Raw genomic sequence first — 20,824 nt, forward strand, 5'->3', positions numbered from 1 at the left:
TCTCGGATGCCACAGGAAGAGAGGGGCTGGGCTTCGCTTTTCTCCTTCCCTAGGTTTTGAGAGGATGGGGTCCAGGTCTAGTCTTCAATATTCACAGTTGCCCAGCCTCCGGCCCAGGTCCTCTGTGAGCTGCTGCCTGGCTCAAATCGGCCACTCAGTCTCTGGGTGCGCAGTGCAATGCAAGTTCAGGTACAATGTTCTGCTCAGCCACTCAGTCTCTGGGCATGCAGCCTGAGTGAAGCTCAGGCAGCCGGTTCCACTTAGCCACTCAGTCTCTGGTCCTGGGCAGCTCAAATCACCCTCAGGGCAAGCGAGCCCTGCTTGAGAGTTCTTTACAAAGCAGCTGCCCTCTGTTGTTAACAAGGGCACAGCTTTTCACACACCCCAACTTTCCAACCAGTCTGGAGACTATCAGAATCAGGGTTTGACACAGCCCAACTTCTCATTTTTCCAGGTGTCACCTGGTACCCCAATTTCTCTGGTGCCAGAGTCCACAGTCCCAGTGGATGTGTACCACCTCTGTGTGTCTCCCGTTTCATCTCTGTTCCTCCCAGAGACTTCCAGCATCCAGGTCCTTCCTGGTGCTGGGCTGCCCCCCCTGCTCTGGTAGGGGAGGGAGCTGGTGATTTAATTCTCCTCCACGTATCCTGCAGCAGGTGCTGAGCCAGGGGGCCACAGCGGCCTAGGTCCCTGAGTAGATCCCAGGGACCTTACCATCTCAGTGTAATCTACTCACTGTCTGTTTTACAATGTATTCTACAATTTTTAGCCTCCAAACTTCATATAAGCTGGGAATCCGTTGGCTGTTCACTCTGTTCCTCAGAAGATCACCTAAGTGTTCCAGCTGGTAACAGGGAGAACTGAGCTCCGCTCCCACCTACCTTGCTGCCATCTTCCTAAAACACAAAGACTCCTTTTTTTTTTTTAAAGGAACTCTTTAATGAAATAATAAAAACAGATTTCAAAATAAGATGTGGTCACTGCTTCCACAATCTAATAAAGTGGATAAATAATTGCACCACCTGTAGTAAGTAGACTAACATATAAGGGACAGGTGTAAAACACAAAAAGGAATAATGTACCACAACTAGAAATTGTGGGAAAGAACTGCAGAGAGAAGGTAGAATCAAAATCAGAAATTGTATGCCTGCCTGCTACCCTCTCTTCCTTCTTTTGGGAAAGTCACCCATCAGATCGATGTTAAGACAGTGTCACTAGGAACAGGTAAAGAGCAAAAACAAAAAAACAAAGATTTGAAATATGAGGATGGTTCCTCACATGCCACAGTCTTTTTAGCTACAGCCATAAGTAGATTAGACTGCTATATACAGAGCAAATGTAGGCAACCATAAACCATGGCTGCTACTTTAATATGAAAAGGAGCCTTAATTAAAAAGTTCCCTCTTAATATCAGGTCAGAAAGGGTTTCCCTAATAATCCACTCAAAATAATTTGGTTTCAAAAATTGCACAAATAAATCTAATGCTTTAATTATTGCATTTTAGGTGTTATGTAACCTGTATATTAAAATGCAGTTGTTTCCAAAGTTATTGCATCGATCATTTTTATATCTATCACTCTGGAAAATAAATGAATTTGGGGACATTTTAAAGTAAATGCCTTCTTTAAGTATATTTTTTTGATTATGCTATTACAGTTGTCCCAATTTTTTTCTCTCCTTTATCTCTGTCCTCCCTGCACCCTCTCTCCCACCAGCATTCCCCCGCTTAGTTCATGTCCATAGGTTGTACTGTAAGTTCTTTGGCATCTCCATTTCCCATACTATTCTTAACCTCTCCCTATTTTCTGCCTATTTATTATGCTTCTATTTCCTTGTACCTTCCCCCCTACCCCTGCTTCTCCCCACTGATAACCATCCATGTGATCTCCATTTCTGTGATTCTGTTCCTGTTCTTGTTCTTCGCTTAGTTTTTGTTTTTGTTTTTTTAGGTTCAGTTATTGATAGTTCTGTTTGTCGTCATTTGACTGTTCATAGTTTTTGATCTTTTATTTCTTAGATAAGTTCCCTTAACATTTCATTTAATAAGGGCTTGGTGATGATGAACTCCTTTAACTTGACCTTATCTGGGAAGCACTTTATCTGCCCTTCCATTCTAAATGCAAGCTTTGCAGGATAGAGAAATCTTGGATGTAGGTCGTTGTCTTTCATGACTTCATATACTTCTTTCCAGCTCCTTCTTGCCTGTAAGGTCTCTTTTGAGAAATCAGTTGATAGCCTTATGGGAACTCCTTTGTGGGTAACTGTCTCCTGTTCTCTTGTTGCTTTTAAGATTCTCTCCTCTGTCACGTTGGGTAATGTAATTATGATGTGCCTTGGTATGTGCTTCCTTGGGTACAACTTCTTTGGGACTCTCTGAGCTTCCTGGACTTCCTGGAAGTCTGTTTCCTTTGCCAGATTGGGGAAGTTCTTTATTATGTTTTCAAATAAGTCTTCAATTTCTTGCTCTTACTCTTTTCCTTCTGGTACCCCTATGATTTGGATGTTGGAATATTTAAAGTTGTCCTAGAGGTTCCTAAGCCTCTCCTCATTTTTTTTTTTTTTTTTTGAATTCTTGTTTCTTCATTCTGTTCTGGTTGAATGTTTATTTATTCCTTCTGGTCCACACTGTTGATTTGACCCAGTTTCCTTCTCTTCACTCTTGGTTCCTTGTACACTTTGTTATTTCACTTTTCATAGCCCTCACTTTTTCATCTATTTTGCAACCATACTCAACCAATTCTGTGAACATCCTGATTACCGGTGTTTTCAACTGTGCCTCTGATAGGTTGGTTATCTCTTTGTTGCTTAGTTGTATTTTTTCTGGAGCTTTGACCTGTTCTGTCATTTGAGCCTTTTTTTTTTTTTTTGGTCTCAGGTGCCTGTGCGTTGTAAGATGTGGAGCCTTAGATATTCGCCGGAGTAGGGCAACCATCTTTGCTGCATTGTGGTGCTGTATGTGGGGGAAGGGTTGGAGAGGGAACAATACCACTTGTTCAGCTCTCTGCAAGCTTTCAGTCACTTCTGCCACTGCCCAAAAGCAAATTGGGTCCTTTTGGTTCTGATTCCCTGGTGGGTGGGTCTGTGTACATTCTAGGACCCTGTGGGTCTCTCCAATGAACTCTCCTGTGAGGCTGGGAGTTTTCCCTACTGTCTCAACCCCCACAGGTTTTTTCATCAGAGGTTTTGAGACTTTATTTTCCCACACTGTAACCCTGGATTGCACGGTCTGTCTCGATCCCCAGTTTTTCCTCCCAGTTTATCTGCAGGCAAATGTGGGACTGCCATGTCTGCCAGCTGCTGTCTTGCCTACCTAGGTCCTCCAGCCTCTGCCTTGCCATGAGTCCTCTCCACCAAGCTGCCCATCTGCACCCCTTCTACCAGCCTAGATGAATGCCTCTTTAACTCCTTGGTTGTCAAACTTCCATACAGTTCAATATTCTGTCAGTTCTGGTGGATTTTTGTTTTTTAATTTTTTGTTGTTCTTCTTTTGGTTGTGTGAGGAGGCACAGTGTATCTGCCTATGCTTCCATCTTGGCCCGAAGTCTCCTCTTTCTGTTTGATTGTCCCACTAATTCTAGTAATTATCTGTCACCATGTAAATTTATCACAATATTATTGACAATGTTCCTCTTCTACTTTTCACCCTTTCCCGGCCTCCTCTCTTCTGGCAGCCATCCTTTTGGTCTCTGTTTCTATGATTCTGTGTTTGCTTTGTTTGCGTGTTTGTTCTTAATTCCACATACAAGTGAAACCTGTATCTATCTTTCTTTGCTTGACTTATTTCATTTAGCATAATATTCTCTAGATCCATCTATGTTGTTGGCAAGTGGCAAGATTTCATTTTTGTTTTAGTGCTGTGTAATATTCCATTGTGTGTGTGTATATACACATCTTCTTTACCCATTTATCAATTAGTGGAGGTTGTTTACATACTTGGCTATTGTAAGTAATGCTGCAGTGCATAAAGGGGCACATACAACTTTTCAAATTAGTATTTTTGTGTTCTTTGGATAAATACCTAAAGTGGAATTGCTGGGTCATACTATATATGTTTTTAGTTTTTTGAGGTATTGCCGTACTGTTTACGATGGCCCTAGTCTGAAAATTTTTTATTTTAAAAAATATTAGTTTTATTTTTTTATTTAAATGATTTTCTTTATTTTTCAATTAAAGTAGACATATAATATTATATTAGTTTCAGATGTATACCCCAGTGATTAGACGTTATATATGAAGGGGGACCCAAAAACCATGTAATTTATTTATTAAAAAATGTGTATTTATTCTTACATGTTTAAACTTCAGTCACCTTCAAAGCACTCTTCATTTGATGCAGTGTACCCATGAAGACTTTTTTTCCACTGCTTGAAATAGTTTTTGAACTTGTCAATTTTGATACCTTTTAGTGCTTCTGCCATTTTCTGTTTTATGTCTTCCACATCAGGAAGACATTTCCCTTTGAGGACTTTTATCATCTGGAGAAACAAAAGAAAACAAGTTACCTGAGTGAATAGGGAGGGTGGGGTGTGGGTGTCATGTCATTTTGGTCAAAAACAGATGAATGCAGATGCACTCATAAATCACTCATCATGAAATGGACAAATGCATTGAAAGAGTCTTCAAAAAAAATTTACTGAAGCCAAATGCAGCTTCTCACAATGATGCCAGCTGGTACACTGATACAGATGTGTTCGTGGAACATTTACCTAGCTGAGGAAACCTGGACTACAAGGAGCCTGCCCTCCAGAAGATAAAGTGATCATCTCAACAAATCTTGTAACCATCTGACACCATACATAGTTATTTGTGGGGGAGCTTTGTCCAGCAGAGCTCCCCTGGCTGCCGTGGATGAGAATAAGTCTACCAAGACATGATCTGCTTGGAGAGGAAAGGCTGACCATTCTCTCAGAGGAGAAAGTCCTTGAGCCTCTTTCTCAATGGACTCAATTGGGTTTAGTTTGCATAGGAATACAGGGCATATATGTAAAGCTCAGCAATCATTGTCAGGCAGTAATGATCAAGGAATAGATAAAATTCAAAGAACTATGAGGGCTTATTATGAGTCAGGGTCAGATAGACAGAGTGACACCAAAGGGCCATAAAACTTTAGGAAACAAACTCATTTTATGCTGGGACTCTTAACATTTAAATTGAGGGTATTCTTAGCAAAGCAGGTTTCACAGGATTTTACGCATTCATTCTTAGGCCTGATCGCCCCTAGGAACCTCCCATTCCTGCACAGGGCTACACCACCCTACGGCATTGATTCAGGCCTGAATCGGGTGAGGGGTGCAGGCAGCCAAGAGATTAGAAGACTTTTTACAGATAGAATGAGGACTCAGGCTATGACAAAGCCGAGGGGTGAAAGTCCATCACCCCTTTTCTATAGTCTCCTAAGTCCTTCCCTGATGGCCCCCTTCGTGACTGTGCCTATCTTAGGTTGTTCCTTCCTTGAGGAATCTTACCCATCATTGACTATCCAGCCATCCTCCAGGGGCCAAGCAGGGTAAAGTAAAGGGGGCAGAGGCTGCACCCCTGCCGGGAGGATAAGTTTTGCCTCCTTAGTGGCTTATGGTCCTAAGGTCTTTTTACTCAGCCTTAGCCATGAGGGGTTACAGCTTCTGAAACCAGGCAGGGTGGTTTCCAACAGTTATTAGAATATTATTTTTTTTAAGATTCTATTTGTTCATTTTTAGAGAGAGGGGAATGTCCCCCATATTGGGGACCTGGCCTACAACCCAGACATGTGCCTGAGACTGGGAATTGAACTGGCAACCTTTTGGTTCGCAGGCCAGCCCTCAATCTACAGAGCCACACCAGAGAGTGCTGATATGGTTTGTTTTTTTAATGTAAAATAAACTGATTACTTGCTTCTGTGTCAGAGATCCAATGATTCTGATTCTCAGTGACACCAGTATACTTGCTTATTTGCTTTATCCCACAATACAAATACAATAGAATAGTCTGAAGTATTTCTTTTATTACACAGTATATTTATGTTTATTGTTTCAGGAATCAGTGATGTTCAGGGATGTGGCAGTAGATTTCTCTCAGGAGGAGTGGGAATGTTTGGACCCAGCTCAGAGGGACTTGTACAGAGATGTGATGCTGGAGAACTACAGCAACCTGCTGTCAATGGGTAAGGTCATCTGTATCAGTAATTTAGAGTTCTCCTCTGGAATGTCTCTTTTTCCACAGTGAATTTTTCAGCTGCTTTTTGAATTACCAGCTGAATTTTTGCTCCCTATTCCCAAATAAATGTAGATAAAATGAAAAGGAAGAGTGGAAAATGAGAAGCCCCATTTGGCTATGTCTGAAGCTTCATCTTCTTTCTTTGGCTGTTCCTGTAGTGGCATCTATTTTTTTAGTTTTAAGGGACTGGATCTTATTTATGGATTCAATTTACTCACAGCATAATCATGGTTCATATCTTTTCTTGTGAGCAGGACTTTACATACCTAAGCCTCAAGTTATCTCCTTACTGGAACAAGGGAAGGAGCCCTGGATGGTTGGCAGAGAGCTGACAAGAGGTCTGTGTTCAGGTGAGTGAGAAATGATTGAACAAAGCAGGGCATTACAGGTAGTAACTCAGTTGATCAGTGAAGAAACAGTATCTTTGAGATGTTATCTTAGAAGCTTCCATCAAAACACTAGGCCTGTGAAAAAAAACTTAAGTTCTTTTAGCATGAGTTTACAATGACTTGTTTCCATTCCTTCCCTCACTTACTATTCTTTCTATTACTCTTCTCCAGCATACCACTTAATTTCAAGTAGAAGGTACCGTTCATTTCCCCTCCACAGAAAACTTTTACCTATATTTAAGATTCAGTTTCTTGCTAGCTTTTCTTCCTCTTAAACTCATCTAAATGTTTTCTGTTACCACACCCCAAAATAAGATTTGTGTGGGTGCACACGCGCATGTGTATATCTGCACCGCTCCTCTCTTCCAAATAACAGTCTTCAGTAGAGCTGCTGCCATTTGGGTTCCTGCTATTGTAGCTGGAGCAGAATAAGCAAAGAGGGAATTGTGTCAAAGGGGATCAGCAAAGTAGCAGGATGTGCTAGATGCAGGTAGGAGGGAGGGTGTACCTGCCGATATTGGGGTTTTGTGGACCTAGGTATGGGCTTTGAATTCTATTACGAATGAGGCAGGCGTAAAGCTATTTTGTTCAGAACAAGATGGTATGAGCAGAGGAGTTACATGTTTTTAAAGGATCACTCTAACTCAGAGGTTGCTATTTGGGGATTCCTTTGTACAGAATTCAGGGAGTCCGTGAATTAGAATGAGAAGAAAAAAATGCATCATTATATTTAGTAACCTCTAAGTGAAATATAGTATTTCTTCCAATTATGATGTATGCAGCAAATCATATTAGTTCTGTGACTTTGACATGAATGGAAATCAACATATTGTATTTATGCTCATCACTATTTCATAACTACTGTAGTACTTGGCTCACTGCTAGGTCTTACTATTTAATATCTTAATAAGAAGAAAACTCCAGGAAGAGGGGAGAACCCCTGTGAAGGCCCTTCTAGGAGGGGAAAGCTTGGTGTGTTTGAAGAACTGAAAGAAAGCCAGTGTTGCTGGGCCCCATGAGCAAGTGAGAGTGGAATGTGAGTTGAAGTTAGAGTGACAGGTAGGAACCACATTATTCAACCTTTGCCCCTCATTATGAGGAGTATGGACTTTGTGTAGTAGAAGGCCAAGCCAAGTTTTGGTCTCTGAATAGAATAAAGACTGTGAAACTTGGTGGGGAGACTGGGATAAGAGGCTACTATAGTGGTCTGCGTAAGATGATTCAGGTTTGAACGAGGGCATTGGCAGTAGAGATAGAAGAGGATAGTTTTAGAAGTTACCTAGAAGCTTAACTAGATTAAAGTTGCTTAAAAATCATACAGAGTTAGGAGAATAAAAGATTATGCTGGAATGAATTCTCTGTTTTTTGCCAGAGATGTTCTAATAGGCTCCATTTTGATGTCTTCAAACCATTTAATTAGCTTGAAATTTTTATTTTTGGTAAGAAATTCTTTCATAATAATACCTGTCAAATCCTGAACACTTTATTCAAAGATAATTACAAATATTTTTCCTCACCTTTCCAGTAATCATGAATTAATGATTACTCCCTTTTATAAAGAAATGGGAGTTTAGATAGGCTAAGTAATTGCCTAGGAACACACAATGAGTAAATATCAGTGTTGGGACTCAGCTTATCAATCTGCTTCTGGTTGCTATCATCTTTCCATCACAGTATTTTGTACCTTCTTACTTTCTTTCTGTGTGCCTTAAACTTTAGCTCCCACTCTTTTCAGTCACTGCAGTGGTACATGAGCAAGAGACTCCTAAGATCAGCATCACAAAATTCCAAATCAAACAATATTCTCCCTTAGTCGCCAACACATGACATATTCTGAGTCTTCCCTGTCTGCCACTCCCATCAGAGTAGCTCAGTACCTTAGATCCCATGTGGCTTAGGCTCTGTGATCTCTCTCATATTTCATTCAATATATCCTTTATTATGAAGCCTATTATTCTGTTTCTCCCCCACCTGAGTCTGCTGCATTTTAATTCTGACACTACCCAGAGTTAGCATGTACCCCACAGGTTAACAGCAGAATCCTACATAATACTGCCCTCACTTCAGATGCCAGCTGCAAATATCATGGGGTCTTCAGACCTCCCACACTTCTGATCAACTGGCAATAAAGTTGGGGATTTCCATGACCTATCCCTGAAGGTTCATTGATTTGCTAGAATGACTCAGAACTCAGGAAAGCTTTATACTTATAATTGTGGTCTTACTATAAAGGATGCCTATTAAGCCAAGGTCTGGTAGGCTTCCAGATGCAGAGATTAAATACCCTCTCCCTGTTGAGTCAAAGTGTATCATCCTCTCAGCATTTTGGTATTTTTGCCAGCTAGAAAGATCCAGTGAGCTTTAGTGTCCAGAGCTTTTATTATGATTTAATTATATTGACATCATTGGCCACTCAATTTCTGAACCCTGTTGTCTCTCCAGAGGTCAAGTAGCTGAAAGTCCCAAACCTCTAATTACATGCTTGGTCGTTCTCGTGACCAGTGTCTACCTAAGGACCCACTATGTGTGACCTCATTATCATAATAAAAACATTCCTATCACTCAGGCAATTAATTTCAAGAGTTTTTGAAGCTCTGTGTTATGAACCAGATTCAAAGACCAAATTTATTTTTTATCATATCAAGAGCCCAAGAATCTCCCCCTATATAGATTTATTCCTCCTAGGAGGCTTTTAATGGAGGTCAGGAAATTATCCATTTCATGTAATACATAAATCTATAGTATGACCATGCACTTTGTTTTTTACATACACAAACATGCATGCTTGTATAGATATATATATAGAACTAGTCTTTTTTTCATATGCTGAAGCATTTCCAACCTTTTCTGATGATTCTGATCCAATTAGTATTTGAGAATAATTGTGGTTTTCTACGTCTATAGTCTCTTCCTTCTGCTTTCTGTATTATACAGTCATGCACCACTTAACAACAGGGATATGTTCTAAGAAAGGCAGTGTTAGGTGATTTCATTGGTGTGTGAACATCATAGAGTGTACTTACACAAACCTACATGGCATAGCTTACTACTGTAATTGTGTGTGCTATACTTTTATACAGCTGGCAGTGTAGCAGCCAGCTTTGTTTACACCAACTTCACCACAAACACATAAGTAACATGTTACACTATAACCTTAGAACAGCTAGGACATTATTAGGCAATAGGGATTTTTCAATTCCATTATATACTGTGAGACCACCATTGCATTTGTGGTCCATAGCTGACTGATATGTTATTATTGTGTATATGATGGTACCTCATTTCTAGACATTTTTGTCCATTTTTCAGGTTAAACAGATATACTTGAGAACTTTATGTCATTTACTACCACATATTTTCACTGTAATTTTTCCATTTCTATTATAAAAGTTTAACTTTTCACAAATGGGTAGAAAGAATATTTACCATTTTATTTTCTTTCAGATCTGGAGTCAATGTGTGAAACCAAGTTATTATCTCTAAAGAAGGAAGTTTATGAAATAGAATCATGCCAGAGGGAAACAATGGGACTTACAAAGTATGGCCTTGAGTACTCCAATTATAGAGATGTTTTGGAATATGGAAGTCATCTTGAAAGACAACTGGGATATCAAAATGGGCATTGCAGTCAAGAAATATTTACTCATGAATACATGCCCACATTTATTCATCAGACATTCTTTACTCTCCATCAAATAATTAATGAAGAGAAACCCTATGAATGTAAGAAATGTGGAAAAGTCTTTAGTCTGAATTCACAATTTATTCAACATCAGAGAATTCATAATGGTGAAAAATCTTATGAGTGTAAGGAGTGTGGGAAATTCTTTAGTTGTGGCTCACATGTTACTCGACATCTGAAAATACATACTGGTGAAAAACCCTTTGAATGTAATGAATGTGGAAAGGCCTTCAGTTGTAGCTCATACCTTTCTCAACATCAAAGAATTCATACTGGTAAGAAACCCTATGAATGTAAGGAATGTGGAAAGGCCTTTAGTTATTGCTCAAATCTTATTGACCATCAGAGAATTCACACTGGTGAAAAACCCTATGAATGTAAAGTATGTGGGAAAGCCTTTACTAAGAGCTCACAACTTTTTCAACATGCAAGAATTCATACAGGTGAGAAACCCTATGAATGTAAGGAATGTGGCAAAGCTTTTACTCAGAGCTCAAAGCTTGTTCAGCATCAGAGAATTCATACTGGTGAGAAACCCTATGAGTGCAAGGAATGTGGCAAAGCCTTCAGTAGTGGATCAGCACTTACTAATCATCAGAGAATTCACACTGGGGAGAAACCCTATGATTGTAAGGAATGTGGCAAAGCTTTTACTCAGAGTTCACAACTTCGGCAACATCAGAGAATTCACGCTGGTGAGAAACCCTTTGAATGTTTTGAATGTGGGAAAGCCTTTACTCAGAACTCACAACTTTTTCAACATCAGAGAATTCATACAGATGAAAAACCATATGAGTGTAATGAGTGTGGAAAGGCCTTTAATAAATGCTCAAACCTTACTCGACATCTGAGAATTCACACTGGGGAAAAGCCCTATAACTGTAGGGAGTGTGGGAAAGCATTTAGTAGTGGATCAGATCTCATTCGTCATCAGGGAATTCATACTGATGAGTAATAAAAGTTAAAACTTGTCACCTCCTTAAATATTTTAAACAAAAAATAATGTTTGAGAGTTACATTTTTTCACTATTTTTGTTTCTTATTATATATGTATATCTTTTAATCCAACATACTTCACTCTGTGTTATGAACTCAAATTCTAAATTGGAATTCCCCCCCAATATTGTACTAATTGCAGATGTTCAATAATTTCAATTTTTTTCTTTCCCATTTATTTGTTCTACCTTCTTGGTGTTAACATTATATTATTTATATTTGCTTGTGTTTCAGGGCTCCTTTTTTTGATCTACATATTTGTGCTTACACCAATATCCCACTGTTTACATTGTGTGACCTTCTATGTTTTAGTTCCTTGTGGAAATTTAACTTTCTTTTTGAAGTCAGTGTTAATCTTTTTGTTTCACAAATTTATATTATAAAACAGAAAACAAGAAACTGAAAAGCCAATATTAATTGTAATGATACCAACCATAGATGACTACTCTCAAGTGGTAGAACACATCCTACCAGACTGTCTTTAAAGAAAGTGTAGTTGTGGTAAGCATGTCATACCTTCACTTGTTTTTATCATGCCAAAAAATATGATTGCCATTTCAGTAAATGTGGATTATTATTATTATTATTAATACATATATAATGGCTTTTTAAATTTACTTTATCATTCATGTTGCATTTAAAATCTGCCCTGATTAGTGTGATGCAAAATTTATCTTTGTGTACTTGTTTTTTAATTTTAAAACATATATTTTAATTGCCTAAATTATCCACGTCTTCTCCTTGTAAACCATTATGTTTTTTTCATCAACCTTAATCCCAATCTTATACTATAAAGGTAACTAACCACTATTATCAAAGTGTTGTTTATCCTTCCAGATATGTTTTACTTTTTATTGATATATGTGAGTGGCATTTTCTTTCATATGTTTTATTTCATATGTAGTAAATATAATTATGCTCAGCATCGGTTGTTGTAAGGATTCAATGAATGAATAAATTTAAAGTATTAAAACTATTCTCGGACATAGTAGATGCTTAGTAAAAATTGTCCATTGTTATCATTGATATACTAATTTTCAAAATTCTATTTCTTATTTTTGGAGAAGTATTTTAACCATACTGTTTACCTTTGTATAAGTCAAAGAATTTGTAATGAAAAAAAGAGAAATGAATGTATTGCATATAGGAAAGCTCTTCTCATCACTCATTATTGAGCATGGAATTTTAAAAGGACAGAAGAAAGTATATATCAGAAGTCTTCATTCACACTTTATCGTTCATGCTGCACAAAGATGAATACCAGTCTGAAACCTTGTGGATATAGTGATGGGTAGTTCAAAGCAGAGCTATTAAAAAAGTAGGAAGAGATGAGAATATTTTTTTCTAATAATTAGTGCCCCCCAAAGCAGAAAATATACAGGCCAAATTATTTGACCAGAGTGACAGTAAGATAGCCATCAAATATTCAAATATTAATTCAGTGTCCCCTTTGATCAACATGGATTAAGGCACTAAAATTTTAATACACACATTAGTTAAATGTGAATGAAAATGAGAACACAACTCAAAAACCTGGGAGTGGCAAAATTATATTGGAAGTTTTATAACACAATATGTATACATATATTAAAATACTTGGAATATCATTAATAAAATCAACATAGAACCCAAGGAGCCAAAACAAGCACAAAAATCAAAAATGTGTAGCAAAAGGCATTATTAGTTATAAAATGCAGAAATAAGTGAAAGAATCTAAAACAGAAAATTTTATTTTTTGACTTAAAGGACAAACGTTAGTGGTTCATGTGAGGAAGAATGACAACATCATGAATGAGACATTGAAATGACAGCCTATTTAAATTTAAAAGGACTAGGAAAACCAAGATGGCGGCGTAGGTAGACACACTGCGCTTCCTCGCACAACCAGAACTGACAGAAAAATCGAACGGCAAGGGAGTTGGACACCAAAGAAATAAAAAATAAATATTCATCCAGACTGGTAGGAGGGGCGGAGATGGGCACCGAGGCGGAGAGGACTCACATGGCCATGGCGGGACTGAGACTGGTAGAGTGTGGGGTGAACGGGGTAGGCAGTCTGACCACTAGCAGACCCTGCGGCCCCATATTCGCCCACAGATAAAACGGACAAATGGCGGGAAGCGAAGCAGACCATGTAACCCAGGGCTCCAGCGCGGGGAAATAAAGCCTCAAACCTCTGATTGAAAACGCCCGTGGGGGTTGGGGCGGCAGCAGAAGAGACTCCCAGCCTCATGGGAGAGGTCGTTGGAGAGACCCACAGGGGCCTAGGGCGTGTACAAGCCCACCCACTCGGGAACCAGCACCAGAGGGGCCCAGTTTGATTGTGGGTAGCGGAGGGAGTGGCTGAAATCCGCTGGAGAGTGGAGTGGGCGCCATTGCTCCCTCTTGGCCCCTCCCCCACGTACAGCATCACAGTTCAGCGTCACAGGGCAGCGACCAGCGTTACCCCGCCCTGGGGAACACCTAAGGCTCCGCCCCTTTAAGTAACAGACACGCCAAGACAAAAAAAAAAAAAAAAGGCCCAATTGACAGAACACTTCAAAGCTCCAGAAAAAATACAACTAAGCGAGGAAGAGATAGCCAACCTATTGGATGCACAGTTCAAAACACTGGTTATTAAGACTCTCACAGAATTGGTTGAATTTGTTCGAAAACCAGATGAAAAAATGAAGGCTATGCCAAGAGAAACAAAGGAAAATGTACAGGGAACCAATAGTGATGCGAAGGAAACTGGGACTCAAATCAACAGTGTGGACAAGAAGGAAGAAAGAAACATCCAACCAGAAAAGAATGAAGAAACAAGAATTCGGAAAAATGAGGAGAGGCTTAGGAACCTCCAGGACATCTTGAAATGTCCCAACATCCAAATTATAGGAGTGCCAGAAGGAGAAAAGGAAGAACAAAAAATTGAAAACTTATTTGAACAAATAATGAAGGAGAACTTCCCTAACCTGGCAAAGGAAATAGACTTCCAGGAAGTCCAGGAAGCCCAGAGAGTCCCAAAGAAGCTGGACCCAAGGAGGAACACACCAAGGCACATCATCATTACATTACCCAAGATTAAACGCAAGGACCTACATGCAAGATTACTGTATTCAGCAAAGCTATCATTTAGAATGGAAGGGAAGATAAAGTGCTTCTCAGATAAGGTCAAGTTAAAGAAGTTCATCATCACCAAGCCCTTATTATATGAAATGTTAAAGGGAGTTACCTAAGAAAAAGAAGATCAAAAATAGGAACAGTAAAAATGACAGCAAACTCAGTTATTAACAACCACACCTAAAACAAAACGAGCAAACTAGGCAAACGACTAGAACAGGAACAGAACCATAGAGATGGAGATCACATGGAGGGTTGTCAATAGGGGAGTGGGAGGGGGAGAGGGGGGGAAAGGTACAGAGAATAAGTAGCATAGAGGATAGGTGGAAAATAGACCGGGGGAGGGTAAGAATGGTGTAGGAAATGTAGAAGCCAAAGAACTTATAAGTATGACCCATGGACATGAACTATAGGGGGGGAATGTGGGAGGGAGGGGGTGGGCAGGATGGAGTGGAGTGGGGGGGGGAATGGGACAACTGTAATAGCATAATAAATATATTAATTAAAAAATAAATAAATTTAAAAGGACTATATTTTTCTATGATGAAAATGTTCTGGGATTAGTGCTGTAGCTTGCATAACCTGGTGAATATACTAAAAACCACCGAACAGTATACTTTGAAAGTGTGACTATAATGATATATGAATTTTCTATCAATTAAAAATCTTAAAAGTTAGTATTATACACATTTTTATAATATATCTTAAAATCTGGACAAAGCCTGTGATTTTTATAAAGAAATTAAATTGACAATTGTATATTTCCAGCCAAGATGGAGGCATAGGTGGATACATTGTGCCTTCTCATACAACCAAAAGAAGGATAACAACAAATTTAAAAACAAAAACAACCTGAAGTGCCAGAAAATTAAACTATATGGAAGTCTGAAAACCATGGAGTTAAAGAAACATTTATCCACACCGGGAGGAGGGGTGTAGATGGGCATCTGGGCAGAGAGGATACGCAGCAGGTTGCAGCTGACTGAATAGTCCCAGATTTATGTGCGGATAAACTGGGTGGAAAAGCGGGGGAAAGACAGATCATGCACCCAGGGATCCAGTTTGGGGAAATAAAGCATCAAAACCTCTGACAAAAAAACCTGTAGCTGTTTGGGTGGTGGGAGAAATTCCCAGCCTCACAGGAGAGTTCATTGGAGAGACCCACAGGGTCCTAGAACGTACACAGACCCACCCACCTGGGAATCAGTACCAGAAGGGCCCAATTTGCTTGTGGGTAGTGGAGAAAGTGACTGAAAGCCAGCCAAGAGCTGAGCAAGTGGCACTGTTCGCTCTCAGACCTTTGCCCCATATACAGTGCTACAACGCAGCAAAGGCGGTTCCCCCTGCCCTTGAGGATACCTAATGCTCCACATCTTATTATATAACAGGTGTGCCGAGATGAAAAAAATGGCTCAAAGGAACAGATCAAAACTCCAGAAAAAATAAAACTAAGCGATGAAAAGAGAGCCAACCTATCAGATGCATAGTTCAAAATACTGGTAATAAGGATGCTCACAGAAATGGATGAGTATGCTCACAAAAGAGATGAAAAAGTGAAGGCTATGAAAAGTGAAATAAAGGAAAATGAACTCATTGAGTACAGGGAACTCAATGAAAGGAAGAAAACCAGGACTCAAATCAACAGTTTGGACCAGAAGGAATAAATAAACATTCAACCGGAAAGAATGAAGAACAAGAATTCCAAAAAAAATGAGGAGAGGCTTAGGAACCTCCAGGACAACTTTAAACGTTCCAACATCCAAATCATAGGTGTGCCAGAAGGAGAATAGGGAGAGCAAGAGATTGAAAACTTACTTGAACAAATCATGAAGGAGAAGTCCCCCAATCTGGAAAAGGAAATAGACTTCCAGGAAGTCCAGGAAGCTCAGAGAATCCCAAAGAAGTTGGACTCAGAGAAGAACAGACCAAGGCACATCATAATTACATTACCCAAGATTAAAGAACAGGAGAGAATTTTTTAAAGCAGCAAGAGAAAAGGAGACAGTGACCTACAAAGTAGTTTCCATAAGACTATCAGCAGATTTCTCAAACCTTACAGGCAAGAAGGGGCTGGAAAGAAGTATTTGAAGTCATGAAAGACAAGGACCTACATCCAAGATTACTCTATATAGCAAAGCTAACATTTAGAATTGAAGGGCAGATGAAGTGCTTCCCAGGTAAGGTAAAGTTAAAGGAGTTCATTGTTACCAAGCCCTTATTGTATGAAATGTTAAAGGGACTTATCTAAGAAAAATATCAAAACTATGAACAGTAAAATGACAACCAAACCTATAAAAAATTTTTTTTCAAAAAAGCAATCAACTAGAACAGAAACAGAACCAGAGAAATGGAGATCACATGGACAGTCATCAAGTGGGGAGGGTGAGGAGGAAGGGGGAGAATGAGGGGAAAATTACAGGGAATAAGATGCATAAATGTAGGTACAAAATAAACGGGGGGAGGTTAAGAATAATATGGGGAAATAGAGAAGCCAAAGAACTTATATGTATGTCACATGGACATGAACTAAGGGGTGGGGGAGAATGCGCGTTTGAGGGGGTGTGCAAGGCAGAGAGGAATAAAGGGAAAATGGGAAAACTAATAGCATAATCAATAAAATATATATAAAAATTTCCAATGTGTACAGTTTTAGTTTGGTGCCAGCAGGCTATTGAGCTAACAGGTCTCAGCCTGCATTGAAGAAATAACCAATATGCAGTAAATATAAAATAAAATATAAAAAACAAATTGAAAATTGTAAAATCTTAAAATACTTTTTTCCAAAAGGAGCATTTTAAAATTAGACCACAAAATACTTTAAATGTTACATAGGTACTAAAGAAGGCATCAAACTAGATATATTTATAGGTAAAATCTATGAAATACTTTAGGAACTCTTCCGAGACACAGACTAAGATATGAGATAGCAAGTTATCTACTTATATGAATTTTTAATAATTCTAATGTTTATAGGAGAACACAAGATAATATAGTTGACCTTTGAACAACACGGTTTTGAACTATTTGTTTACTTATATGCAGATTTTTTTTTCTTCAATAAATACAGTCAGTGCTATGTATCCACAGTTTTCAAGTCTGGAGATTCAGCCAAGTGTGGGTTGAAAAGAGTATTTTTTAAAATTAATTATTTATTATTTTTGCTATTGTTCTATTACACTTGTCCCAGTTTTCTACCATTGCTCTCCCTTGCTCTGTCCACCCCCAACACCCCCACCCTGCTCCAAACTGTTTTTAAAAATGTTTTTGGATACATTTATTGATTATGCTATTACAGTTGTCCCATTTCCGCCCCTTCACTCCACTGCATCCTGCCCACCCCCTCCCTCCCACATTCCCCCCCTATAGTTCATGTCCATGGGTCATACTTATAAGTTCCTTGGTTTCTACATTTCCTACACTATTCTTACCCTCCCCGTCTATTTTCCGCCTATCATTTATGCTATTTATTTGAGAAGAGTATTTTTGCATTCCAAACCATGGATTCCCAACAGTTTGTTGGGAATTCCTAATAGATTTTTTAATTTTGTGTGTGTGTGTGTGTGTATGTGTTGTTCTATTACATTTGCCCCCTAACAGATTTTTGATCCACAGTTGTTTGAATCTGCGTATGTGAAGAGCCAACTTTAGTTAAGTTTGGGGAAAGTCAAAAGTTCTATGCAGATTTCTGACTGCAGGAGGGTCAGGGCTCCTAATCCCAACCTTGTTTAAGAGTCAACTGTATGTCTAGTATCAGTTATGAAAATGTGATGTTATAAATAAATCTATTAATCAATTGAAAATAAATATTTGTCACAATCTGAATTGAGGAGCAAAATGTTTCTGATAAACACTTATTCAAACTTGCTACTCTGAAACTTGGAAATCAAATTGATTTAGGTAACACAGTATTCTTTAAGTATCTGACCTCAGAAACCAAATAGATTTTGAAGGAAGGGATTTGGGATACAACACAAGGTAATTCAGAAAGAACTTCTAGAGTTTAAATAACTAAAGCACTACAAATGAAAATATATTATTAAGCCCGAATATCTTCCAGAGGCAGCCTTTATTTTTTTCTTTGCAGTTTTTGACAGAATGGGATGTTTGATAAATTTGAGTTACCCTACATGCTGCATTATCACTGCATTTATCCATTTATACCCTACTTCTCAATTGAAGAGCCTTTGAAACATAGGTAATGATTTTTTTAAATTTATTTTTTCTTCAAAGCTACACTGCTCCTCTGGCTTTGACTTCAAACATAGTGTTGAAAATGATGTGGGTATTAGATTGTACAGAGCTAATATTTCCCCAGAAGATAAAAACAGCTAAATTATAAATACCCTCTTTAGATTTTCTTAGTAAACTGCTTTAGATAAATCATATTCATACAGAAAAGTACAAGAATCCTACATGTACAGCTCATTAAATATTTATAAATTAAACAAACCATGGTAACTAGCCCCCAGATCAATAAAGATAACATCTTTATGGTTTAACATTTTTTTATGGTTGTTCAAGTACAGTTTTCTGCCTTTTCTCCTCACCCCTCCCCACCTCCATAGTGGTTGAACCAGTCTGCAATCCCACCAACAGTGTACTAGGGTTCCCTTTTATCCACAACCTCTCCAACACTTGTTTGTTGCTTTATTTATCATGGCCATTCTCAATGGTGTGAGGTGGTATCTCACTGTGGTTTTAATTTGCATCTCTCTGATAGTGATACAGAGCATCTTTTTCATATGTCTCTGGACCCTCTGTATGTCCTCCTTGGAGAAGTATCTGTTCAAGTCCTTTGCCCATTTTTTAATTGGGTGCCTTGTCTTCTTAGAATGGACTCATGTGAGTTCTTTATATACTTTGGAGATCAAACCCTTGTGTGAGGTATCATTGGCAAACATGTTTTCCCATAAGGTTGGTTCTCTTTTAATTGTAATGCTGTTTTCTTTAGCTGTGCAGAAGCTCTTTATTTTGATGAGAAGCCATTTATTAATTCTTTCCTTTATTTCCCTTGATCTAGAGGACATATCAGTAAAAATATTGCTGCGTGGAATATCTGAGGTTTTCCTGCCTATGATCTCCTCTAGGACTTTAATGGTGTCATGACTTATATTTAAGTCTTTTATCGATCTTGAATTTATTTTTGTGTATGGTGTAAGTTGGTGATCTAGTTTCATTTTTTGCATGTAGCTGTCCAGCTCTCCCAACACCATTTGTTGAAGAGGGTATTTTTGCTCCATTTTAGGCCGCTGCCCCCTTTGTCAAATATTAATTGACTGTAGAGACTTGGGTTTATTTCTGGGCTCTCTGTTCTGTTCCATTGGTCTATGTGTCTGTTCTTATACCAGTACCAGGCTGTTTTGATTACAGTGGCCTTGTACTACACTTTGATATCAGGTATTGTGATCCCTCCTACTTTGTTCCTCTTTCTCAAAATTGCTGCAGCTATTCAGGGTCATTTATGGTTCCATATGAATTTCTGAAATGTTTGTTCTATATCTGTGAAATATGTCATGGGTACTCTAATAGGGATTGCATTGAATCTATAAATTGCTCTGGGTAGTATGGACATTTTGGTGATGTTAATTCTTCCAATCCATAAACACAGTATATATTCCCATTTGTTTGTGTCTTCCATAATTTCTTTCTTCAGTGTTGTGTAGTTTTCTGAGTACAGGTCTTTTACCTCCTTGGTTAGGTTTATTCCTAGGTATTTTATTTTTCTTGTTTCTATATCAAATGGGATTTTTTTCCTGATTTCTGTTTCTGATGTTTCATTGTTGGTATACAAAAATGCCTTTGATTTCTAAATATTGACTTTTTATCCTTCTGTTTGGTAAATTAATGTATTGAGTTGAGCACTTTTATTGGTGGAGTCTACAGGATTTTCTATGTATACTATCATGTCATCTGCAAACCATGACAGGTTTGTTCCCTCTTTTCCAATATGGATGCCTTTTATTTCCTTTTGTTGTCTGATTGCTATGGCTAGGACTTCCAATACTCTGTTGAATAGAAGTGGTGAAAGTGGACAACCTTGTCTTGTATCTGATCTTAGTGGGAAAGTTTTTAGTTTTTGCTCATTGAGTATGATGTTGAATGTAGGTCTCTCTATTATGACCTTCATTATTTGATCATAAATTCGTGCTGTATCTCATTAACTCCTTTTTCTGCATGTATTGATATGATCATGTAACTTTTGTCTTTGCTGTTGTTTATGTGATGTATTGTGTTTATTGATTTGCAAATATTGTACCATCCTTGCATCCTGGGGTGAATCACGCTTGGTCATAGTGTATGATCTTTTTAATGTATTGATGGATGCGGTTTGCCAATATTTTGTTTTAGCATCTATGTTCATCAGCGATATTGGCCTGAAGTTTTCTTTTTTTTGTTGTGTCTTTATGTGGCTTTGGGATTAGGATGATGCTGGCTTCATAAAAAGAGTTTGGGAGTCTTCCATCA

The 20,824-nt window shown here is 38.5% G+C and overlaps 1 protein-coding gene across 1 annotated transcript in view; it reads left to right on the plus strand.

Moving 5' to 3' along the window:
- Nucleotides 1-20,824, plus strand: part of LOC112320041 (zinc finger protein 420) — a 95,577-nt gene that overhangs the window by 19,557 nt on the left and 55,196 nt on the right. Inside the window, 3 exon segments of the mRNA XM_045185421.3 lie at nucleotides 6,014-6,140; nucleotides 6,448-6,543; nucleotides 10,027-11,216. Of these exon segments, the coding sequence (XP_045041356.2) occupies nucleotides 6,014-6,140; nucleotides 6,448-6,543; nucleotides 10,027-11,216 (1,413 nt within the window).

The sequence above is a fragment of the Desmodus rotundus genome, chromosome 12 (assembly GCF_022682495.2).
Source record: "Desmodus rotundus isolate HL8 chromosome 12, HLdesRot8A.1, whole genome shotgun sequence".
Classification (NCBI taxonomy): domain Eukaryota; kingdom Metazoa; phylum Chordata; class Mammalia; order Chiroptera; family Phyllostomidae; genus Desmodus; species Desmodus rotundus.